The sequence below is a fragment of the Anabrus simplex genome, chromosome 10, assembly GCF_040414725.1.
Source record: "Anabrus simplex isolate iqAnaSimp1 chromosome 10, ASM4041472v1, whole genome shotgun sequence".
Taxonomy (NCBI): domain Eukaryota; kingdom Metazoa; phylum Arthropoda; class Insecta; order Orthoptera; family Tettigoniidae; genus Anabrus; species Anabrus simplex.
Window position 1 is genome coordinate 4177133 of NC_090274.1, and position 19676 is coordinate 4196808.

At 40.4% G+C, this 19676-nt stretch overlaps 1 protein-coding gene across 1 annotated transcript in view; it reads right to left on the reverse strand.

The window, feature by feature from the left end:
* The window catches only part of LOC136882040 (uncharacterized), an 80109-nt gene that overhangs the window by 50026 nt on the left and 10407 nt on the right, over window positions 1–19676 (reverse strand). Inside the window, exon 2 of the mRNA XM_067154542.2 lies at window positions 624–717. Within this exon, the coding sequence (XP_067010643.2) occupies window positions 624–717 (94 nt within the window). The remainder of the gene's footprint in view (window positions 1–623; window positions 718–19676) is intronic.

Below are 19676 nucleotides of genomic sequence, written 5' to 3' on the forward strand. Positions count from 1 at the left end.
AGAGTGGCTGGAGGATAAAATTACCTCAAAGATTAAACTTATACCTGACAATGATTTTCTGTTGTATTGTATAATTGTTATGATTTACATTTGTTAGTTTAAGACTGAATTGTATCTTACTTAAATATGTTGATTTCTGTATTTACTAATGTGTGATTTTAACCTGTCAATTTAATTATAGTGGACATTTCTTTACATTTGTTAGATTGTAACCGAGTTCTTTTGTCTCCATTTCAAGGTGAGAGGATGTTGCTATTCTGAAATGAAGATGTTATTACTCTTAACTTTAGTAGTTTAATGTCACAGTTGGCAACTGTGCCTCCATACTCTTGTTTCCTTTTTTCTTTTCTTTGTAGGGTAAAACAAGTGAATAAGCATTATTGTTTTCCTGACATGGTACTGGTAAAAAAATGTGTCATGATTCATCTCCATCAAATTTTGCTGAATTAGTAGAACAAGTACCATATCATAGTTATTTGCTGCGTACTTATAAGAAAGATATGACAAGATTTATTCTCATTAAACTATTTTGAATTGATGAAACATAATTTGCATTAATTGAATCGAACATAAGAAAGTGAGCACATATAACAAAACAGTAAAAACGCATGAGGAAGTATTACCTGCAGGTCAACAGATGTGCTTGGTGAAACCGATCGTTCAACCGTAGATGTATCGCCATGCTCACCAGCAACCAGCGCATCACTCAGAGGCTGCCTGCAAAGGAACATTTTTACAGAGCCCAAAAACAATGTAACACTTTAGTAACATAAATAAATGAAATGGATGTGATGAATGAGTTTCTATGAGTGAGAAACATTTGAGGACTCTTTATTTTTTAAAGTCATACACTGGAATACCAGCTGAGAATTAGTTTAGGTTAACTGCAGTTTCAGAGGTCTGACCACATTTCAGATGCCAATTACTCTGTAGTGTACCAGTACTCCCAGTTGTATCCCCATGACCGTTAAAACATCCAGTCTCTAACGTCTGATACCATGGTTAGCCGGTTCGAGTCCCATTGGTGAAAAAATTTCCCAACCAGAATGCTGGCCAGCAGGATAGAAGAGGAAGTGGTATACAATTTCTAATCACTAGATTGAGTCCACAGTGTTCACGTGGAGTGAGGACATGTGACGCTGGTGATGGCGATTTGTCCGCTGGGTGGCAACCTTAAGCCTTGAGCACACCCCTTGGCGTTATTCGACAGGAGCAGGCTGTCCCAACACTTCCTACCTCAGTATCATCATCCCACAATTTATCCAGGAGGCACTGATAAAGGGTTGATTTGGTGCGCGAAACATATATCTTTTTGGAATAATTAAGCTTCATTTATTCTTTAAGGGAAGTGATTCTGACATTGTTTTGGATTATAATTGCGTGTTAGTATTGTCTGGTGAATCTATGGATTCTTAATGTCCGACTCGTTGGCTGAATGGTCAGCGTACTGGCCTTCGGTTCAGAGGGTCCCGGGTTCGATTCCCGGCTGGGTCGGGGATTTTAACCTTAATTGATTAATTCCAATGGCCCGGGGGCTGGGTGTTTGTGCTGTCCCCAACATCCCTGCAACTCACACACCACACATAACACTATCCTCCACCACAATAACACGCAGTTACCTACACATGGCAGATGCCGCCCACCCTCATCGGAGGGTCTGCCTTACAAGGGCTGCACTCGGCTAGAAATAGCCACACGAAATTATTATTATTATTATGGATTCTTAATCAATATTGGGATCATATTTTGTTATAAATTTTGTGCCCTAAGTGGGAACCATCTTGTTTTGACTATAATTGGACTTGATTTATTTGTTTACAATCTTGCCCTAAGTGCCCGAAATCTTATTTCAATTCACCGATGGTCTGAGATATTGTAGTCGGCCTTGGTTTGTATCATCTGTAACCATTAAGGTAGGTACTATTGTCAGACAGATCAATAGTGCTGTAACTGAAACTAAAGAGTAAGTGAATAGGAAAGGTTACAATAATATCGGGTAGACATCAATTACTCATCTAGGCATCTATAAAATGACTGGAAACAGAGAGCATGACGACCGCTATCAGTGCGACATCTGTAACAAGGATGTCGGAGGTAATGAGAACGCAGTGCAATGCGAAGGTTGCGACAAATGGCAACACGTGGATTGCTGCGGCATATCTAAAGGTGAATGGGATATTATCAAACGAAGACACTGCAAACTAATATGGCTGTGCACAGAATGCAAGCCAACTGTCTTGAGAAAAACACGCAACGAAGACATACTAGAAAAGATAACCGCAAGGTTGGAGGACATGCTAGTTAACATGGAAAAAACCATGGAAAATAAATTGGAGGAAATTAAAACCATGATACCAACGGAGATAACAAGGTATATGGAAAATCAAAGGACATCAACTAGACAAATGACAATCAAACAGAAAGCTCCTCAGCCCCCCGCCTCAGAGCAAGGAAGAGGAATAACACACAACCAGGAACGTCCCACAATGATAACCAATGAGCTAACACCATTGAAGGAGGCGATGCATGGCAAAGAAGAAATTCCAAATGCAAACCAGAAACTAGCGGTTAAAGAATCAAGAGCTTTTATTACGAACAAAGAAGGAAGGGAAGTAATACAAGAACGAGAATCTGGAGACTACCGAATAGAAAATGAGAATAACTGGAATATATACGAGAGGAAAAGGAGAGATAAAAGAGGAGAGAGGAAAACTGGGAGTGATCTTGACAATATTAATGATGCAAACACCCAACGAAGCAGGCCAATAATAGGAGCGAGAGAAGGCGATACCAAGATAAGGGCAGCAGAGTCAAACGCATGGTTATATGTGGGAAGACTGGAACCAAATACAACCAAGGAAGACATATGCGAATATCTCAAGGAAAACGGTATAGACGGAAAGGTGTTCTGTGATACAGTTAGTGAGAGGCCAACCGGCACAGCATTTAAAATTGGAATTCCGTACAAAGACCTAGAACGAGTGCATGATAGTTCGTTCTGGCCCGCCCGTGTAGTATGCCGGCATTTTCGGAAACCTTGGAAATTTCGTAGGACTCAGCAATGACAGGGTTAGAGCCATGACTTGGAATGTAGAAGGACTGAGAGGTGCACTAAATCTAATGTCAAGTAACATACTAGAGGAATTTGGCATATGTGTTCTAACAGAAACATTCATCAGGGAGGACTCAATAATAAATGTTCCAGGTTTCTACAACTATCATGTGTACGCCAATCAACTCAAGGAAAGGGGACGACCATCAGGTGGAGTATCAGTACTCGTTAAACCTCATCTAACCCCATGTAAACAACTGTTGAGAGACGAAAACCTATTGATTTTACGAACGAAAATATTAGTGATCATGGCAGTATACTTCAGCCCTGAACGCACTGCAGCAGACATAGTTGATACGCTTGGAAATGCGTTGAATATGATAAATGATGAAGAAAAGGTGTTAATTGCCGGTGACTTGAACTGTCCAGTAGATAAACACAGCTGGAAAACTGAAGATGTTATGGACTACCTGAGGCACAGTGGATTCGTGCTGTTAAACAAGAAACAGGAATGGACATATATAGGACCAAATGGAGGCAGCACAATAGATTTAATGCTTTCAAGGGGTCTCATAACATCGGGAACAACAAAGCTGGTCCTCAAAGATGGCTCCATTGTAAGAAAGCACTTACCAGTGAGCACAGACATCATCACGAAGACGGAAGAGGTGGCTGACCTAAGAAAAGGAGCCAAAATCGGAAAGAATATAGACATAAACAAAGTGAAAGCAAAGACAAGCCAGATCAACGAGGTGAAGAAAATGATAGATGAAGGTGAAATAGATTCCGCAGCATGGTGGATAGCAAGTTGCTATGAAGAAGCGGCTCCTCTAAGCCTGGGGACAAGAAAGTCAAAACCTTGGTTCGACAAACAATGTTATGAGGCAAGGAGAAGTACATTAGAAAAATTGAACAGGGCAAGAGAAATAAGGAACAGGGAAAACTTGGAAGAGTACCGGCTACAGAGAGTTCAGTACAAAGAGCTCCTGAAGAGAAAAAAGATTCAGTACATAGAAGAACAACAGAAAAGGATCATAGAAGAAGCTAAATTGGATCCATACAAGGCTCTACGGCCGAAAACGAGCAAAATACATTCTAAGATCGATATGGAAACATGGAAATCACACCTCAACAAAACAATTGCTTTGAGAGATACGAGACCAACACTCAGATGTCCAGATCACAGAGAACCATCAAATTTAATAACGGAAAATGAAATCGTTCAGGCCATCAAGGAAGGAAGACCCAATAGAACACCAGGACCAGATGGAGTCAGAAATGAGCATCTAAAAGAGACAGTGAGGGAATTGTTACCGGTATGGAGTGCCTTACTGAACAAATGCCTCGAAACTGGAAGGGTCCCAACAGATTGGAGGAAGGCAACAATCCGAATGCTATATAAGGGGAAAGGAGACGCAGATGACCCGAATTCCTACAGAGGGATCGCGATGGAACAAACAGGTTTGAAACTTCTGACAAGGATCTTAACGAAGAGAGTGATGAATGAATTGGATGCACTGTTACCAGAGGAGCAATTTGGATTCAGACGGAAAAGATCTACAACTATGGCATTGGAGAATTTACTGAATCATATTCGTATCACCCTAGAAATGCCACGAGGCAAATTATTTGTGGCATTCATTGACTACTCCAAGGCATTTGATTGGGTAAACAGAAGGTTACTCATAGATAAGCTGGAGAAGTTAATCGGAACATCTAATGTCACAACACTCATATCAAACCTGTTGGCTGAGAATTATATACAGGTGGACGATGGCATTGGGTCGTCAGATTGGATGCCACAGACTATAGGAGTTCTTCAAGGTGATCCACTTAGCCCTATATTATTTAACGCTTTCACCTCTGATGTAGTGTCAGAGATAAAGGAAAATACAGACTCAGAAATGTTCCTGTATGCTGATGACATGGCAATTGCGGCTGAAGACATAACAGAACTACAACGTGCGATGAACTTGCTAGTGGACTGGGCTAACAGGAATGAAATGAAAATAAATGAGGATAAGACTGAACTAGTCGTATTCAGGAAAGGAGGTAAACTAAAGGAAACAGAGCACATATGGTGTAATAATGTCCGCCTTCGCAGAGTTAGCAGTTTCAGATACCTAGGTGTAACCTTGCAGACCACATGCAGCAGTTTCAGGATCCATATAAGAGCTAGAATTATTGCAGCTCTGAAAGCGATGAATGACATCGAGAATATCACACAAATTGCAGTGGATACAGCCATGGTGCTTTTTCGAGTAAAAGTGCTACCAGTGTTAACCTATGGGCTTGAGATCATAGGGGAATTCCTGAGTTTGAAGCAATTAAACGACCTGGAAAAGATAAAATCCAGATATCTGAAGCGAGTCCTCAGTGTTTCAAAGACTACAAGATCTCGACTTGTATATGAACTTGCGAGAGAAACTTTCCTGATTGAGGACCTGAGATACAATCTTGTTTTACCAGGAGGCGCAGCATACGATAACCTGTTGCATAAACTTAGAGAAAAAAAGAGGGACATTTGGGAAGACTTCTACTCAACGGAGGCCATGACGAATCGAAAATGGATGGAAACGGGCTACCAACTGAGACACATAGTTACGAGATTGGCTGTACACGGATTCCATTTCAAGATGTGTAAAAACAAAGTTTTTCACGAACCGAACATAAACTGTGTGTGTAGGCTATGTGACCAAGTATGTGAAAGATATCATATCCAGAAGTGTTCCTCGAGGTCCTGCTCGATTAGTGAATTTATTAAGGACTAACACTTTTGCAGAGCGCATTAGACGCCACGCTGTCTTATCTAATTGTGAACCTCTATGCACATTGTGCGCAATAAAAAATTTATTATTACAATCAGGCACGTGAGTCACCCACAGGAGTCAAGCAGAAAGACTTGCACCACATGAGTCAAACCTCTCTTAGGGCCCCCCAGCACTAAAGGCCATACCGGTACGATAAATAAAATAATATACTATCACAGGTCATTTTGAAGGTAATTTGTACTACAAACGGTACGTACAAGTTCTGGGATAGAACGTTATTTCCCAACAGCTTATAACATTTTAATGTAATACATATTATAATACATAGCATGCCCACAATAAGAATACAGGACTAATGATTGTTTCTCTTGGCCTGAAAAGAAGCAATATTTCTTTGCTCCTAAAATGTCACCCCTTAAACATGTCTTACATACAGCCTATTCATGTAAAAAGATAAGAACTTACATTTGTAACAGAGCACTCATTCTTTATAGTTCCGTCTCTTATTATGGGGAAAAAAGGTATTAAGGATTATTCCACCGGTTTTTACGAAAATTAACAACAACAAACCAATATTTAATACGAAAGCAATAAGGAATGTCCCCGCCGTAATTATCTCACCCAAAGGCATCGTTTATAGATTACAGACTGGCAAAAGTAGCCTATATTCACGCAATTCACGGATGTCCTGTTTCTTTTTATAAATAGTGCTTCCGGCTTGGTGTTAAATGCGCTGAAGCGTAGAAATATTTTGCCCCTCCATGTGTCATTTCCTGTAAGCATTGTTGCAGAAATGCGGCATGTTGGAAGTGGGCTTATACACTATTATTCTCACCTGTCAGCAGTGGAATAAACTACTACCCCGTCTCGAATGTTATGCCATACATTTCTGTACGCTTTTTAAAAAACCGGTACCGAACTCTCAAACGATGTAGAATTCGAGGAAACCAATCAGCAACAAAAAAGGAAAATAAAAACAAAAATGTCTATAAAAAGACAAGACGAAATGGAGGAAAAATTCTAAACGTCTAAAATAAATACACACAAAATTACGTAGAAGGAATAACTACGTTGTGAATGCGATAACTAAATAAATAACCTGGTTTAAAAATTTTCGGTATAGAGTGTATGACAAATATTTCACGTAGGCCTATGCTTAGAGTTCATGAACTAACTAGTTCAAAGAGAATGAGTAGAACTAGTTCATTTAAACGACTCGTTTATTTGAACGGGTCGTTCATACGAGCATACAACCACGGCCGACTTGATGCGTCCAGCCGTTGCCTACGAGATATACTGGCCGGGACATAGCTACTAATTTGCCGCTGAAAATCATAGGATATAAACTTCATGGTCATGATCCGTATTGAATTGTATTTACAATATAATTATAAAATAAATGTCGTAATGGTCCACCTTTCAATACTATAACATGCAATATTCTAAATTACATTTGTTTAGGGACTAGTTTCGGCCGGGGCAGGCCATCTTCAGCCTTATTGTAAAACATCTAATAAGTAAATAAATGTACATGCCAACGAGCTAGAATAACATAGAGGGGCTGTATACCTGACATCAGCGCTCCCTGCTTGAAGCAAGTTGATAAGGGGCAGCCATGTTAACGGTTGTCAAAACAAAGCGAATTGGCGCGAGAGCATATGTTGAGGTGACAGGGAGATCGTGCATGCCAATTTAATTCCCTAAGTTTTAAGAAGTGAAAAGATAGATTCTCGCTTTCAAGAATGCCAGCCGTAAGCTCAGCGTATGGTTGTACTAATCGGAGTAATAAAACCAAGGATATATCGTACTTTAAGTAAGTATTACTGAATTATAGCCGAGATTTCTTTTTGTAATTTCTGTTTGTAATTAAATCCATTTTATTGTTTACTTAGCGAAAGTACGGATAGCCACGGTAATTATTTGTCGAATTTTGTTTCAGATTTCGTTTAAAGAACAAGGAATTAACTGAACAATGCGTTGTAAGGGCGAAAAGAGATAAATGGTATCCCACTCAATTCAGTTGCTTATCCTCTGTACATTTCCAGCCCTATTTAATTTTCATTCACATTTACAAATAAAGGAACCACAAAAAATCACTTATTTCGTTCAAACGTACACCAAGTATGATAAATACAGCATTTTACTGCTATTTTTTGAAATGTATACAGCCTTTATTGTAGATGTCTGTTGCCTTGGTTTTTAAAACTATGCCACACTTCATAATGGACAGCTTTCAAGCTAGTAATCCCAGAATGATATGGTAATGGGAGAAACACGATATCCCCCTATATTATAATAAATAATTACACTAAACTATTATTGTGGTAAAGTATTCATGGGCCGCCTCTGTGGTGCACTGGTTAGCGTGAGCAGCTGCCACCCCTGGAAGCCCGGGTTCGATTCCCAGCTCCGCCACGAAATTTGAAAAGGAGCACGAGGGCTGTAACGGGATTCTATCAGCCTGGGGAGGTCAACTGAGTAGAAGTGGGTTCAACTCCCACCTCAGCCATCCTCGAAGTGATTTTCCGTGGTTTCCCACTTCTCCTCCAGGCAAATGCCGGGATGGTACCTAACTTAAGGCCACGGCTGCTTCCTTCTCCCCCCCACAAGGCCCCTGTTCAGCATAGCAGGTGCAGTCCTCCCTCACAGTTGTATCCCCCGACCCAATGTATCATGCTTCAGAACACTGTCCTTGAGGTGGTAGAGGTGGGATCCGTCGCTGAGTCCGTGGGAAAAACCAACCCGGGAGGGTAAACAGATTAAGAAAGGAACACAGTACTCATGAGGATGCAATAATTTAAAAAATATTAACAGAATGAAGTTGTAACCTATTATAGGTCCCTATGATTTTAAGGTTTCCTGTCATAAATATTTATGTCGATCGTTTTTATTCTAATTTACGCTTAACCACAACAGCCAAGCAGGGTAACGCTCTTGTTCCGATTTCGAGGCCTATTCGTATGTCACTGTGCGATGATTTCCAACTACCCTACAATCAACTGATCGTGATGTTGGCCTCGTGAAGGCCATGCCCCCTTGCTTGTGTGACAACAGGAAACATGGCGGACGTTCGTTCTATTAGGTTCACACAGGCAGCGCTTCCGCCTCTCTATGTTATTCTAGCTCGTTGGTACATGCACACAATTGACATAAAACAAATGAAACAAATATATACAAATTGACAATAAAAACTGGGATGAAATTATGAGTAAATTTGAAAATAAATTCTTGCATCTTCAGTATGCTCATCATCGAGACTCATTCATGTATTAATATTCACTGAACTGTTCTAACACTGCTAATCATTCCTAATTCAATGGTAAACGGAAACTGGTAAATGTTGATCCCGTAGTTCATCACCAAATCTGTTTGGGTGGTGTTAGCCGTATGCAAGTCATTGGATGCCGCTGCAAATAAACACCAGCTTAAATCATAGGTTATATGAGACTTACCTCTCAATATGACATGTGGTGTGTGGCCTGTTGTCGTGTATGCTTCAGAGTCTTGTCTTGTCTTGATCGTATAATTTAATGGGCTTCGCTTGGGAGCGGTAATGCTTCAGAGTAACTGTTGTGAGATTCAAATGAAAAGGAAGAGGCAGGCAAGGAGGGTGAGGAGGGACAAGGAGGAGGGGTATGGCAAGGCGTGAGGTCGTGGTGGAGAGAGGAGTGGAAGGTCGTGAAGGAGAAGGGGAGGGGAAGGGGGAAGGATAGGGGCTGAAGGATATGGGAGAAAAGATGGCTGCTGAGGAAATGTGTTGTGAATATTATGAAAAACTGAATTATGATTTGTTGGTTTGACGTCTCTGAAAATGGGAATTAGAAGGTCAAAAAGGATATTTGGCAATTCTGAAATTTCATTAAGATTATTATTTGGGTTGAAATATTGATCTAAATGTATGAAGCAGCTTTCGGTAATGTTAAGGAGGAGGTCCTTTGTTGATGATTTTGAGAATTTCCATATCTTGTTTTGTGTCTGTGAATTTGTGATTAGTCATGCATATGTATTGTATTTCAGGGCATTGACGTGTTCTGAGTACCTTATATTAAAATTTCTCCCGGTCTGTCCGACGTAAGAAGAATTACAACTGTTGCAAATGATCCTGTATACTCTTGATTTTGAAAAACTACTGAACTTATTTATGGATGTGGCATTATGTAAGACTTATGCGTTCCAATCGTTTGTTTTGAAAACTACTTTTACATCGTACTTTTTAAAAATGTCACGTTTCTGTTCTGCTCTTGACGGACTTGAATATTGTGATGTACGGAGTAATTGTGATGCTGTGTTGATTTTATGCAATTTATTGTGAGTATCGTTTCTGTCGGTGAGTGTCCGTGAGGTTGAAAAATATGGTGCACTGTTGTGTACCTCTATATACTTCGGATACCGCTAAAAAGAAAGAAAATGTGACGTTCCATAGTAATTTTATTTCGGAGTGCGGTTTAAGAGAGAAATGCAGGCAAGCTATTTCGAGGCACGAGTTTGTAGCTTGCATTTTAATACATCAGATTTCAGTGTAAGTATATATATCAATCAAGCGAATTCTCCCCAACGAACTGTCAAACGCAGGAAGGCTCCAGCTCCCAGAAATGACGTATTGCCATCAAAATTCAGTAAAATTTCTGATTAAGGTAAGTTAACCATGAATATACCAGATCTTTAGCATATAACTGTTCTAAACCAGCCACAAACAAAAAAAAAGAAGTTCCTACAAGTCTCGTTTCTGTCAAGGAAAGGCTAAGTGAATTCAGGTTAAATTTAAATATATACTGATGAGACTTCAAATGCCAGATTACGGAAAACAGTATTTATATTGAGAAGCAGGATACGGTAATGAAATCAGAAAAATGATTTGAGATATCTGAACTTGACCAAAAAGGAAACCGAATTGAACATAATGGTACAAATGATCATTTAGGAGCTTTATTCCTGTTAGAACAAATTGAATCTTACGGGGAGAAAAAGTGAAATACGGAGAAACGACGCTAAAAATTAGCGTCCTCTGGCATAGGAAAGCGCCTGCCGGCTACAGATTTAAGATCCTTGCACTGCCTAACTGTACCACATCAGAAGATGCTGAAAAATTACATAGGATTTTCTAATGGTGAAACAGGCATGACATCGCTCTCCAAAGAGCGGCTTCAATAGACCTACGAATGTCGCAACATCAGATGTGTAGAGGAAAAGATAGGATCGCTGATACTTTATAAAATGGCGATTAAACTGAAAGTTATTTATGACCGCAATCTCGATCAGTTTATCGGATACACTGAAGCAGAATTAAAGAAAACAGGAAGAAGTTACAAACGCGCTAACAGACTTCTCTGCTTCTTTAGAGAATCACTTATTTCGTTTAAGCAATGTGTAAGAAAAACATCGTAGAAAGTAAGTCATACAACTGCTCTTGGTCTTTTGTTTATCTCACATCTGTTTCGTGTCTTCTGAAATGACTAGTTTTAATGAATTTTTATAGATTTTCGTACTCGAACGTGTGCAATGAGTGAGCGAGACAGCTCAGTAAAGAGAACTCTAGCAGCGCTTGTCAGAAGTATCTCGAGGTCGAGTCTATGCGGCAACTGGCGTATGTTAAGTAAATTTTATAGTTTATGATAGTTACAAGCTTGAATAATGCCAAGTACGTGCTGTTGTGTACCACTGTGTAAAAACAGAGGAGGGCATAGGTTTCCAAAGGATCCCAGTTTGAGAAAACAATGGATAAAACAAATTCGGCGGATTAAATGGAATCCAACTGTCAGCAGTGTTGTTTGTTTCGAACATTTCGCACCCAAGGATTATATAAGCTCTACTTTGCGAGGTAGGACATGTTATTCAATCATCAGTAACATAGCTTAGAAACTAATGGTCCCTTAATTGCCTGATTGGTACTTAATTAATCGCCTCAGGAATTTCCTATTTAATTCTAACCTTTAATTCTGTACATATAACAGGCATGTGCAGTAGGCCTACAGTTATTGCCCTACATATTAGAAAGATCTGCAGAAGTCATAGCTACTCTTAACTTATTTACATTAAATCTTAATCTCAAAATACGATCTGCAATTCCATAACATACCACAATGTGTTCATTTTCAGGAGGCAATATACCTCTTAAGAAGACCTTGCAAAAGACAGCTGGTGCCTTCAGTATTTGCATGGACAAAAGCAAAGGAGGGCAGTGAAACAGCAAAGAAACAAAAAGAGAGACATGACAAGAGACAGTTACCGTTAATCCAAGGAGGCAAAGACAGCAGTGTCTGCGTACCTCCTGCGAGTAGCCAGAATGATTTTGCATTAACCTTAACTGGGGAGGCTTTAAATTTTTTGCACTTGTGGAAAGACTGTAGCTGGCTGGTACAGGTTTCCTGGCAGATGAAGGTCTTGCTGGTAATTGAAATCTAACAAAGCATGTAATGTAGTACATACATGTTTGCAGTGAGCAAATGGTCCCATACCAGCACTACATTCACACTGCTATTTTCAAGTCTACATGGTATACCACATTTTTCCTATACTCTGATGCAACTCTGCCTTTTAAAAATGTAAATTCACCTTCCTGTGCCCAACGCAGGCACAACAAATTGCCTCTCTTTGTACATTTTACTACCCACACCTGAATCACGTTGCTCACAGTTCTTTAAATATCTTGAAAAACACTGGGCTGTCACAGTTGGAAGGTCTGTACTTTCATTAACGTCCTTGTATACTACTGCTCTTGGTACTTTCACCATGAAAATATTCTCCTCCTCATCCTGCCAATTTTCCACATTAAATGTGGTATCATAATCTTCGAGCCTATAAAGAATAAAATACGAAATGTTACGCGGGTATTGACGAATAAAGCATCCATAAAATTGGCATTGTACTAGGCCTAGGCCTATGTCAGGTTAAGAAAATACACAGCAGCTATAATCCAAACAACAATACCTCTTTATAAGTTCACTCTTCCTTCCATGAACTTTCGCATTTCTTCTTCTGAGTTCCACCTTCAACTGAAATAAATTCCGGTTCCCATAATTCTTTTTTTCACTCATTTCGATGCCTGACAGAACAGGTGATTGCATTAGAAAGAATGAAGCATGTCCGCCCATTCGTATGCGCCAGGAGCCCTTCGGTCCTTACTGCACTCTTGTGGCGGCAACACGAAGTTCGCCTACAACACTCCCATGCTGTATTTCCCGGCCTTATGTATCTCGCAGGCAACGGTCCAGCGCAGGGAGGGTTCCAGTCGGCTGTGATCAACATGTCAAGAGGACGAAGACCGAAGCAAGCACCATCTATTGTAAAATGTACGTACTAGCTCGCGCCGCTAGTGTTGTTGCGAAGATAGCACATCTCATAAGTCATAATCACCGCCGTCTCGATCCTCGTATACTGTCTGCTCTATACGAGGCTTTTTGCGAATAGGCTGCGACAAAATTTCTCCGCTAAATGGCAGGCATAGCAGCACAATGTTCCAAACTTATTCTAACAAAAACAGCCTACAAGACACTATGCAGTATGGTCATATGTTCACTGAAGCTCGTAAATTACATCACTAATATTAAATATCGGCAATACTACCTCTATGAAGTCGCAGTTGGCCTCTTCATGTCACAATTTAAAGATTTTCCTGGACGAAGGTTTGGAGTGGTACCGTACTTTTTGTGTTCTTGCCACCACAATATCAGTTAATAGAGGTCTTGGAAGACGCCGTAAGTCCTCGTATTACGCTCGTACGTTGAAGGACTTTCGACAATAACCCACAGCAGCTAACTCTTGCAGATGTTTCACCAAAGCAAAAAAATAAGGTTTTGGATATCGAACTCCTCCTCTGTCCGATGCATAATCAGTTCCATTTAGCAGTGTCCAAGCTCTAGGCAGTGAGATGTTGCTGACTCAAATGTCACACTCCATCCTCTCTTCAACAACACGAACCGAGCACCCGCAAATAAGGATTTTATTTCCTGTTTCTAGTTTGATTGGGATATTATCGTCTGGATATTTGAGGTTGTCCAAAATGTCTGAATTTGAAGAAGTTTGTTTTGTGATTGTCCGTCACAATTTTCATCACAAGGAATCCACTATCCTCCACGGCTTTAATCACCTCCTGAAAAAAATCCGTAGCCTGTTTCCAGTCATGCGACTGGATTAAGAATGAAATGAAGCCCCCATCCAGCGGCGAGGACAGGAATTGTGCGGGCTGCCGAAGCCTGTCGCATGAATGACAGATGAAATGAAATTCAAGAGTGTTGCTGGAATGAAATATGACAGGGAAAACCGCAGTATCCGAGGAAAAGCCTGTCCCGCCTCCGCTTTGTCCAGCACAAATCTCACATGGAGTGACCGGCATTTCAACCACGGGACCTAGCGGTGAGAGGCCGGGGCGCTGCCACCTGAGCCACAGAGGCTCCATCACCTACTGAAATAAGGTTAAAGGCACAGATGCAAGAGTAATCTGAGGATATCCAATTACATCCTTTATTAGGTCCTTGCCTAGATAAAGCCGACAGCCGCTTTTCTCTTAAGGGCCTTTTCACACGAGGCGACTAGTGGCGGCAAGTTACAGCGGAGCATTATTTTAAATGAGAGCTTTCATACGTGGCGACTGCAGTTGTGGGACCGAGAAACAGTCGCTCACTCGCGCAGCTAGCAGCCGCAACTTGGAGTCGCCGCCACTCGAGGTAAAGCATTCTTTTGAGAGCTTTCACACGGTGCCACTAGTTGCCGCTGCTTCTCACTGTCCACTGCAGTTTGATCCAGATCGTGTAATTTAGGAAGTCGTGAATAAGGAGCTTACTGCGTTCATTGACAGATATGAGTGCAAACGTGGAAAGAAGTAGCCTTATTAAATTAATAAATGAACAAGTGAACACGGAAGACATAATATATGGAGTTGAAAAATATCCCACGATTTGGAATGCTTCAGTCGATGAGTAAGAAAAAGTGAAGGACGAAACGCATGGCATAGCATTATATTGAGGTTCTTCCCCGAGTTTGATGACAAAACACCAGCAGAGAGAAACGAGATAAATAAGCGTTTTCCTTATATTTTACGCATCTTTTGTTAATTTGTTACAAGAAAAATCAATTTAGCAAGAAAATCCTGTAAGTTATCGAGTATATACAGAAAAGAATATTTCATTCATTATTTGCTTCAATTATTTTCACTGTAGTGAACAGTTTTAATCATGCAGGAGATTTACATGGTAAACAAGACAGCAATAGAATGAAAGATAAACGATCACTACTTAACAAATGTTATTAAAAAGAGCCCATTAGCTAATTAAAAATTACGAAACACTTGTAAAGTACAATTGTATTTTTGGTGTACATCTATGATCTGTATAGTACTGTAGACACCAAGGGTGGTGCGTGCTACTGTTGCAGTGTTGCACAATTCCCAATAATTTTACACTTTGTCGTCCTTTCTTCTTATGTCTTAGTTTACTAAACCTAACATGTATGTTGTATGTTGGGTATTCAGCCCGAAGGCTGGTTGGATCCTCAACAAGTCCGCCATTAGCTGTCATTGATTGCCTAGGTGTCACTGAAGAGGCGTACTAGGGAAATGAGGAGTCAGGTAGTTTCCCGTTGCTTTCCTCACCGGGCCAGAAGTTGCTACTGCAAATCAGTCTGCCAAGCCCACTGAAATGCGTGCAACAAGCGACCCTATGAGCGACATTTTCACACCATTCATAGCAGGGATATACCTCTAAAACATGTTAAAATCAACCATCTTTGATCGTTCGCTGCACAAATGCTTCGTAACGGACCAATAGGATTGTTCAGAATTACAAAGGGACCTTGACAGTATCCAAGAATGGGTTGAAGAAAATAATATGAAGATTAATGGAGGCAAATCAACTGTATGGTTCGTCCATTATTGGAATATGCAAACAGTGTTTGGGATCCTCACCAAGAATACCTAATAAAAGAACTAGATGGTGTGCAGAGGAAAGCAGCAAGGTTTGTAACAGGGGATTTCAGGAGAAAGAGTAGTGTATCAGAAATGTTAAAGGAACTTGGGTGGGAAACTTTATGTAAGAGAAGGGAGAAAACTAGACTTATAGGATTATATAGAGCCTATACAGGAGAAGAAGCATGGGGAGATATCCGTGAGAGGCTTCGGTTGGAAAATAATTATATTGGTAGAACTGACCACAAGTACAAAATTAGAAGGAATTTTAGCAGAAGCGATTGGGGTAAATTTTCTTTCATTGGGAAGGGCGTGAAGGAGTGGAACAGTTTACCAGGGGTAGTGTTTGATCCTTTTCCAAAATCTGTACAGATATTCAAGAAGAGAATAAACAACAACAGAGATAATAAATTAAATGTTAGAGGGCATTCGACCAGTGCAGGATATTGTAAATAATAAATGTGTGTGATTAAATTAATTCCATCCCCTGGTCTAAGGAGTTTGGACAGCCCAAGTAGGGGACTGCCTGTAGGGGTGAAGTACAGTGGGGACTTCGAGGGCCCTGGGACCGCTACGGTAGCTGTGAAGGCCCTTCAGGAACTCTGAAAAGTGGTGGCAAAAGGGGCTCTGGTTAAGACGCAGCAGGTCGTTATGCTACTTAGGTTCCAAAATGGGTAAAATATAAATATGTAAATAAATTCAGTGTTAATTTTAATCTTATACCAGTTGTATAGTATTATTAGAAGTAATTTCACATACCGTACTGTATATGAGTTGACTATGTTTGTAAAATATTATAAGTAGAATTTTGTAAACAATATAAATTTATTAAGGATGATGTGTGTGTTTAATAGAAAAAATTATTAGCGTAAATTGTATAATATTGTATTCTAGGAAAATTTTCTTCGTCTCCTGTTAATTTAAAATTTAGTGCTTGACAATAATGTATTTTAGTGTACCATTTGCCAGCGAGGTAGACACCTCATTTGCAAATAAAGAGATTTTGATTTGAAACGCTGCTGGCTTCGAATCAAACTCAGGGGGTTTGCTTTCCTACGGCAACTCCCTAGCGGACAGCGCGGCGCAATGTACCCCAGCAGGGACGAGCTTAAGCCTGCATAGCATCAGGTATCATGCTCGCCCGTATCGGTTTCAGGGAGTTGCACGAGACTAGCAAGTCCCCTGTCGAGAAACAGTTCCCAATGTCCCCGCTAGATTGCGCTACTTTGAGGAGATTACTTCATTCCTACTTCCTCTCCTCTCGCAAAGATAATTTCATTTTCATTTTTTAAATTTACAATTTTTGCTTTACGTTGAACCGATGCAGATAGGTCTTACGGCAACGATGGCAGGAAAGGGCTAGGAGTTGGAAGTGACCGTGGCTTTAATTAAGGCACAGCCACAGCCTATGACTGGTGTGAAAAATGGAAACCGCGGAAAACCATCTTCAGAGCTTCCGAAATGGTGTTCGAACCCACTACCCCCCTGAATGCAGGCGCACAGCTACGCGACCCAAACCGCGCGGCCAACTTGCTGGATAATTTATTTTCCACGCCATACCAGACCACTCACAATATTACCAACATGTTGCTTCAATGAAAAACAGGAGGGCAGGCCGATGACCTCAGATGTCAGCCCCCTTTAAATAACAAGCATCATCATCAAAACAGGATGGCAAAGTTTGAATTCAAGTGGGGCAAGAGTAACTGTGCCAAACTAAGTGGCTAGGACGGGTTGAGGCGCTGGCCTTCTGACTCCAACGTGGCAGGTTCGATTCTGGCTCAGTCCGGTGGTATTTGAACGTGCTCAAATATGTCATCCTCGTGTCGGTAGATTTACTGGCATGTAAAAGAACTCCTGCGGGACTAAATTCCAGCACCTCGGCATCTCCGAACGGTAGGGTGTATGCAGGTGAATTTCTCGATTTACTGAGTCAAAAGCCTTAGTGAAATCCATGAAAACTGCACAGTACTTTCCTTTGTGTAATCTTAATGCTTCTTCTATATCCTGTAACAGGTATTTTACAGCGTGAAGTGTGCTTCTTCCGGGCAGAAATCCAAATTGGCATTCTGGGATTGTTACAGAATCTTGCAATTTCTTTGTAAGGATCTTCATAAATATAAAAAAAAATATTTTGAGGATGATGTTTTCCAATGCATCCCTCTATAAGATTTGGGATCATTTGACTGTCCTTTACCCTTTACTGATGATTAAAGCTCAGCGGTTCGAGGGGCGTATGAATCGTTAATGAGATAGTGAAGGAATTTATGAGAAAATTAACTTTAGTGACAAGGTCAGTTGAGACAACATGATGGCAAGAATAATTGGCAGTATTATGAATCTGAATGAAAATTGGAAGGGTATGTACAGGCAGAAACTGAAGGTTGGGATGTATACCACACCTGAAATAGTATCTTATTACTATTTGCTTGCAGGAGCTATACCAAATAAATGGAGAATTACTATAGTGGTATTAGAGCATTCAAGCCCTAATGGGTCTTTAAATTTCACACCTTTTGTGGCCCTTGACTTTCTTTGGCCGGACCACTTTCACATTTTCCCTCTGATTAGTACTAATAGAGGATGGTTGCCCAGTTCAACGTCCTCTCAAAACAATAATCATCACTGTAACCGTTATTTGGCTGATTACACAAATAACAATAATAAAATAATAAGGAAGGAAATGTTAAACTTAATAAGATAATTCTTAGATTCAGCACAAAATGTAAACAGACAGGTTGGGAAACATGACAACTACGGAACGGATGTGGCAAGCGGTATGGAACCCTGACAGATAATGGAACGTAGGCTTCTGCTATGAAAGAAAACGGAGAAGGTAATTGCCCTTGGATTACAACATTTTATTTTTCAAAAAGGGAGAAAATCAGAAACTCAAAAATTGAACAACCTGTACAAAGCGAAATAAAGATTTATTAGGTATGCCTGCAGACATGTGCAGTGCGCTAAAAGAAATTTCATCACTTTATTCAAACGAATAGAACAATACATGTTGATCAAATTGAACACCATTAGGATTTGCTGCACACCAATAGTGAGAGTTATGACTGTTCACACGACCATTAAGAAGAAACCAGGCCTCAACTGAAAAGAATACAAGCCGTGGGTCAAATATACTCACAATTTCTCATTCTTGTGGCTGATTCAATAGGTTTTAAATAGTTTTGTAGCTCTGTCTGCAGAAGAAACCAAAACCCCTACTTCTTGTGCTAATTTTGTGAGTGATATTTGGTGACTATTCAAGATTCGCACCAATGTCATCTAGCTTTTCCTCTGTTAAAACTGTTCATATGCGCGCATGTTTTCTTTTTATCACTGAGCCAGTAGTTTCAAATTTATTTACAATTATGTGAATTTGAGCTCTTGAAGGTGGCACTTCACCAGGAAATTGCTGAACAAAGGCATCGCGTCCCCGTCGAGCCGACTCATACTTAAAGTAACTTTTACGTACGAAAATAGGGCGTTACAATGATAACTGTCTCACTATGTTAAGAACCGAGATTCAGACTAGCTACAGATTCTAGGTCGAACACATGCACGCTCCCTTACAACGTCAAGAACTATTCGCGCGCCTCCCATACAGCTGCTTAGGTCTCGGAGAGTAGAAACGCTGCTGGACGGTCTGAGTTTATAAGAGAGGTCCTGTAGACTGTAATGAACATCACTGTAACTCCATTTTATATTTTTTATTTTGCTATTCACTTTACGTCACACTGATACAGATAGGTCTTATGGCGAGGCTTGCTGTGAAAATGGGAAACCATGGAAAACCATCTTTAGGGCTGCCAACAGTGAGGTTCGAACCCACTATCTCCCGGATGCGCCCCTAACCGCACGGCCAACTCATCCGGTAACTCCATTTGAGTGACAGGTCTGTCTGGCAGTCTACAGGGACCTCATTAACACCCGGTTCATACCCCTTTTGTCACGCCAGAAG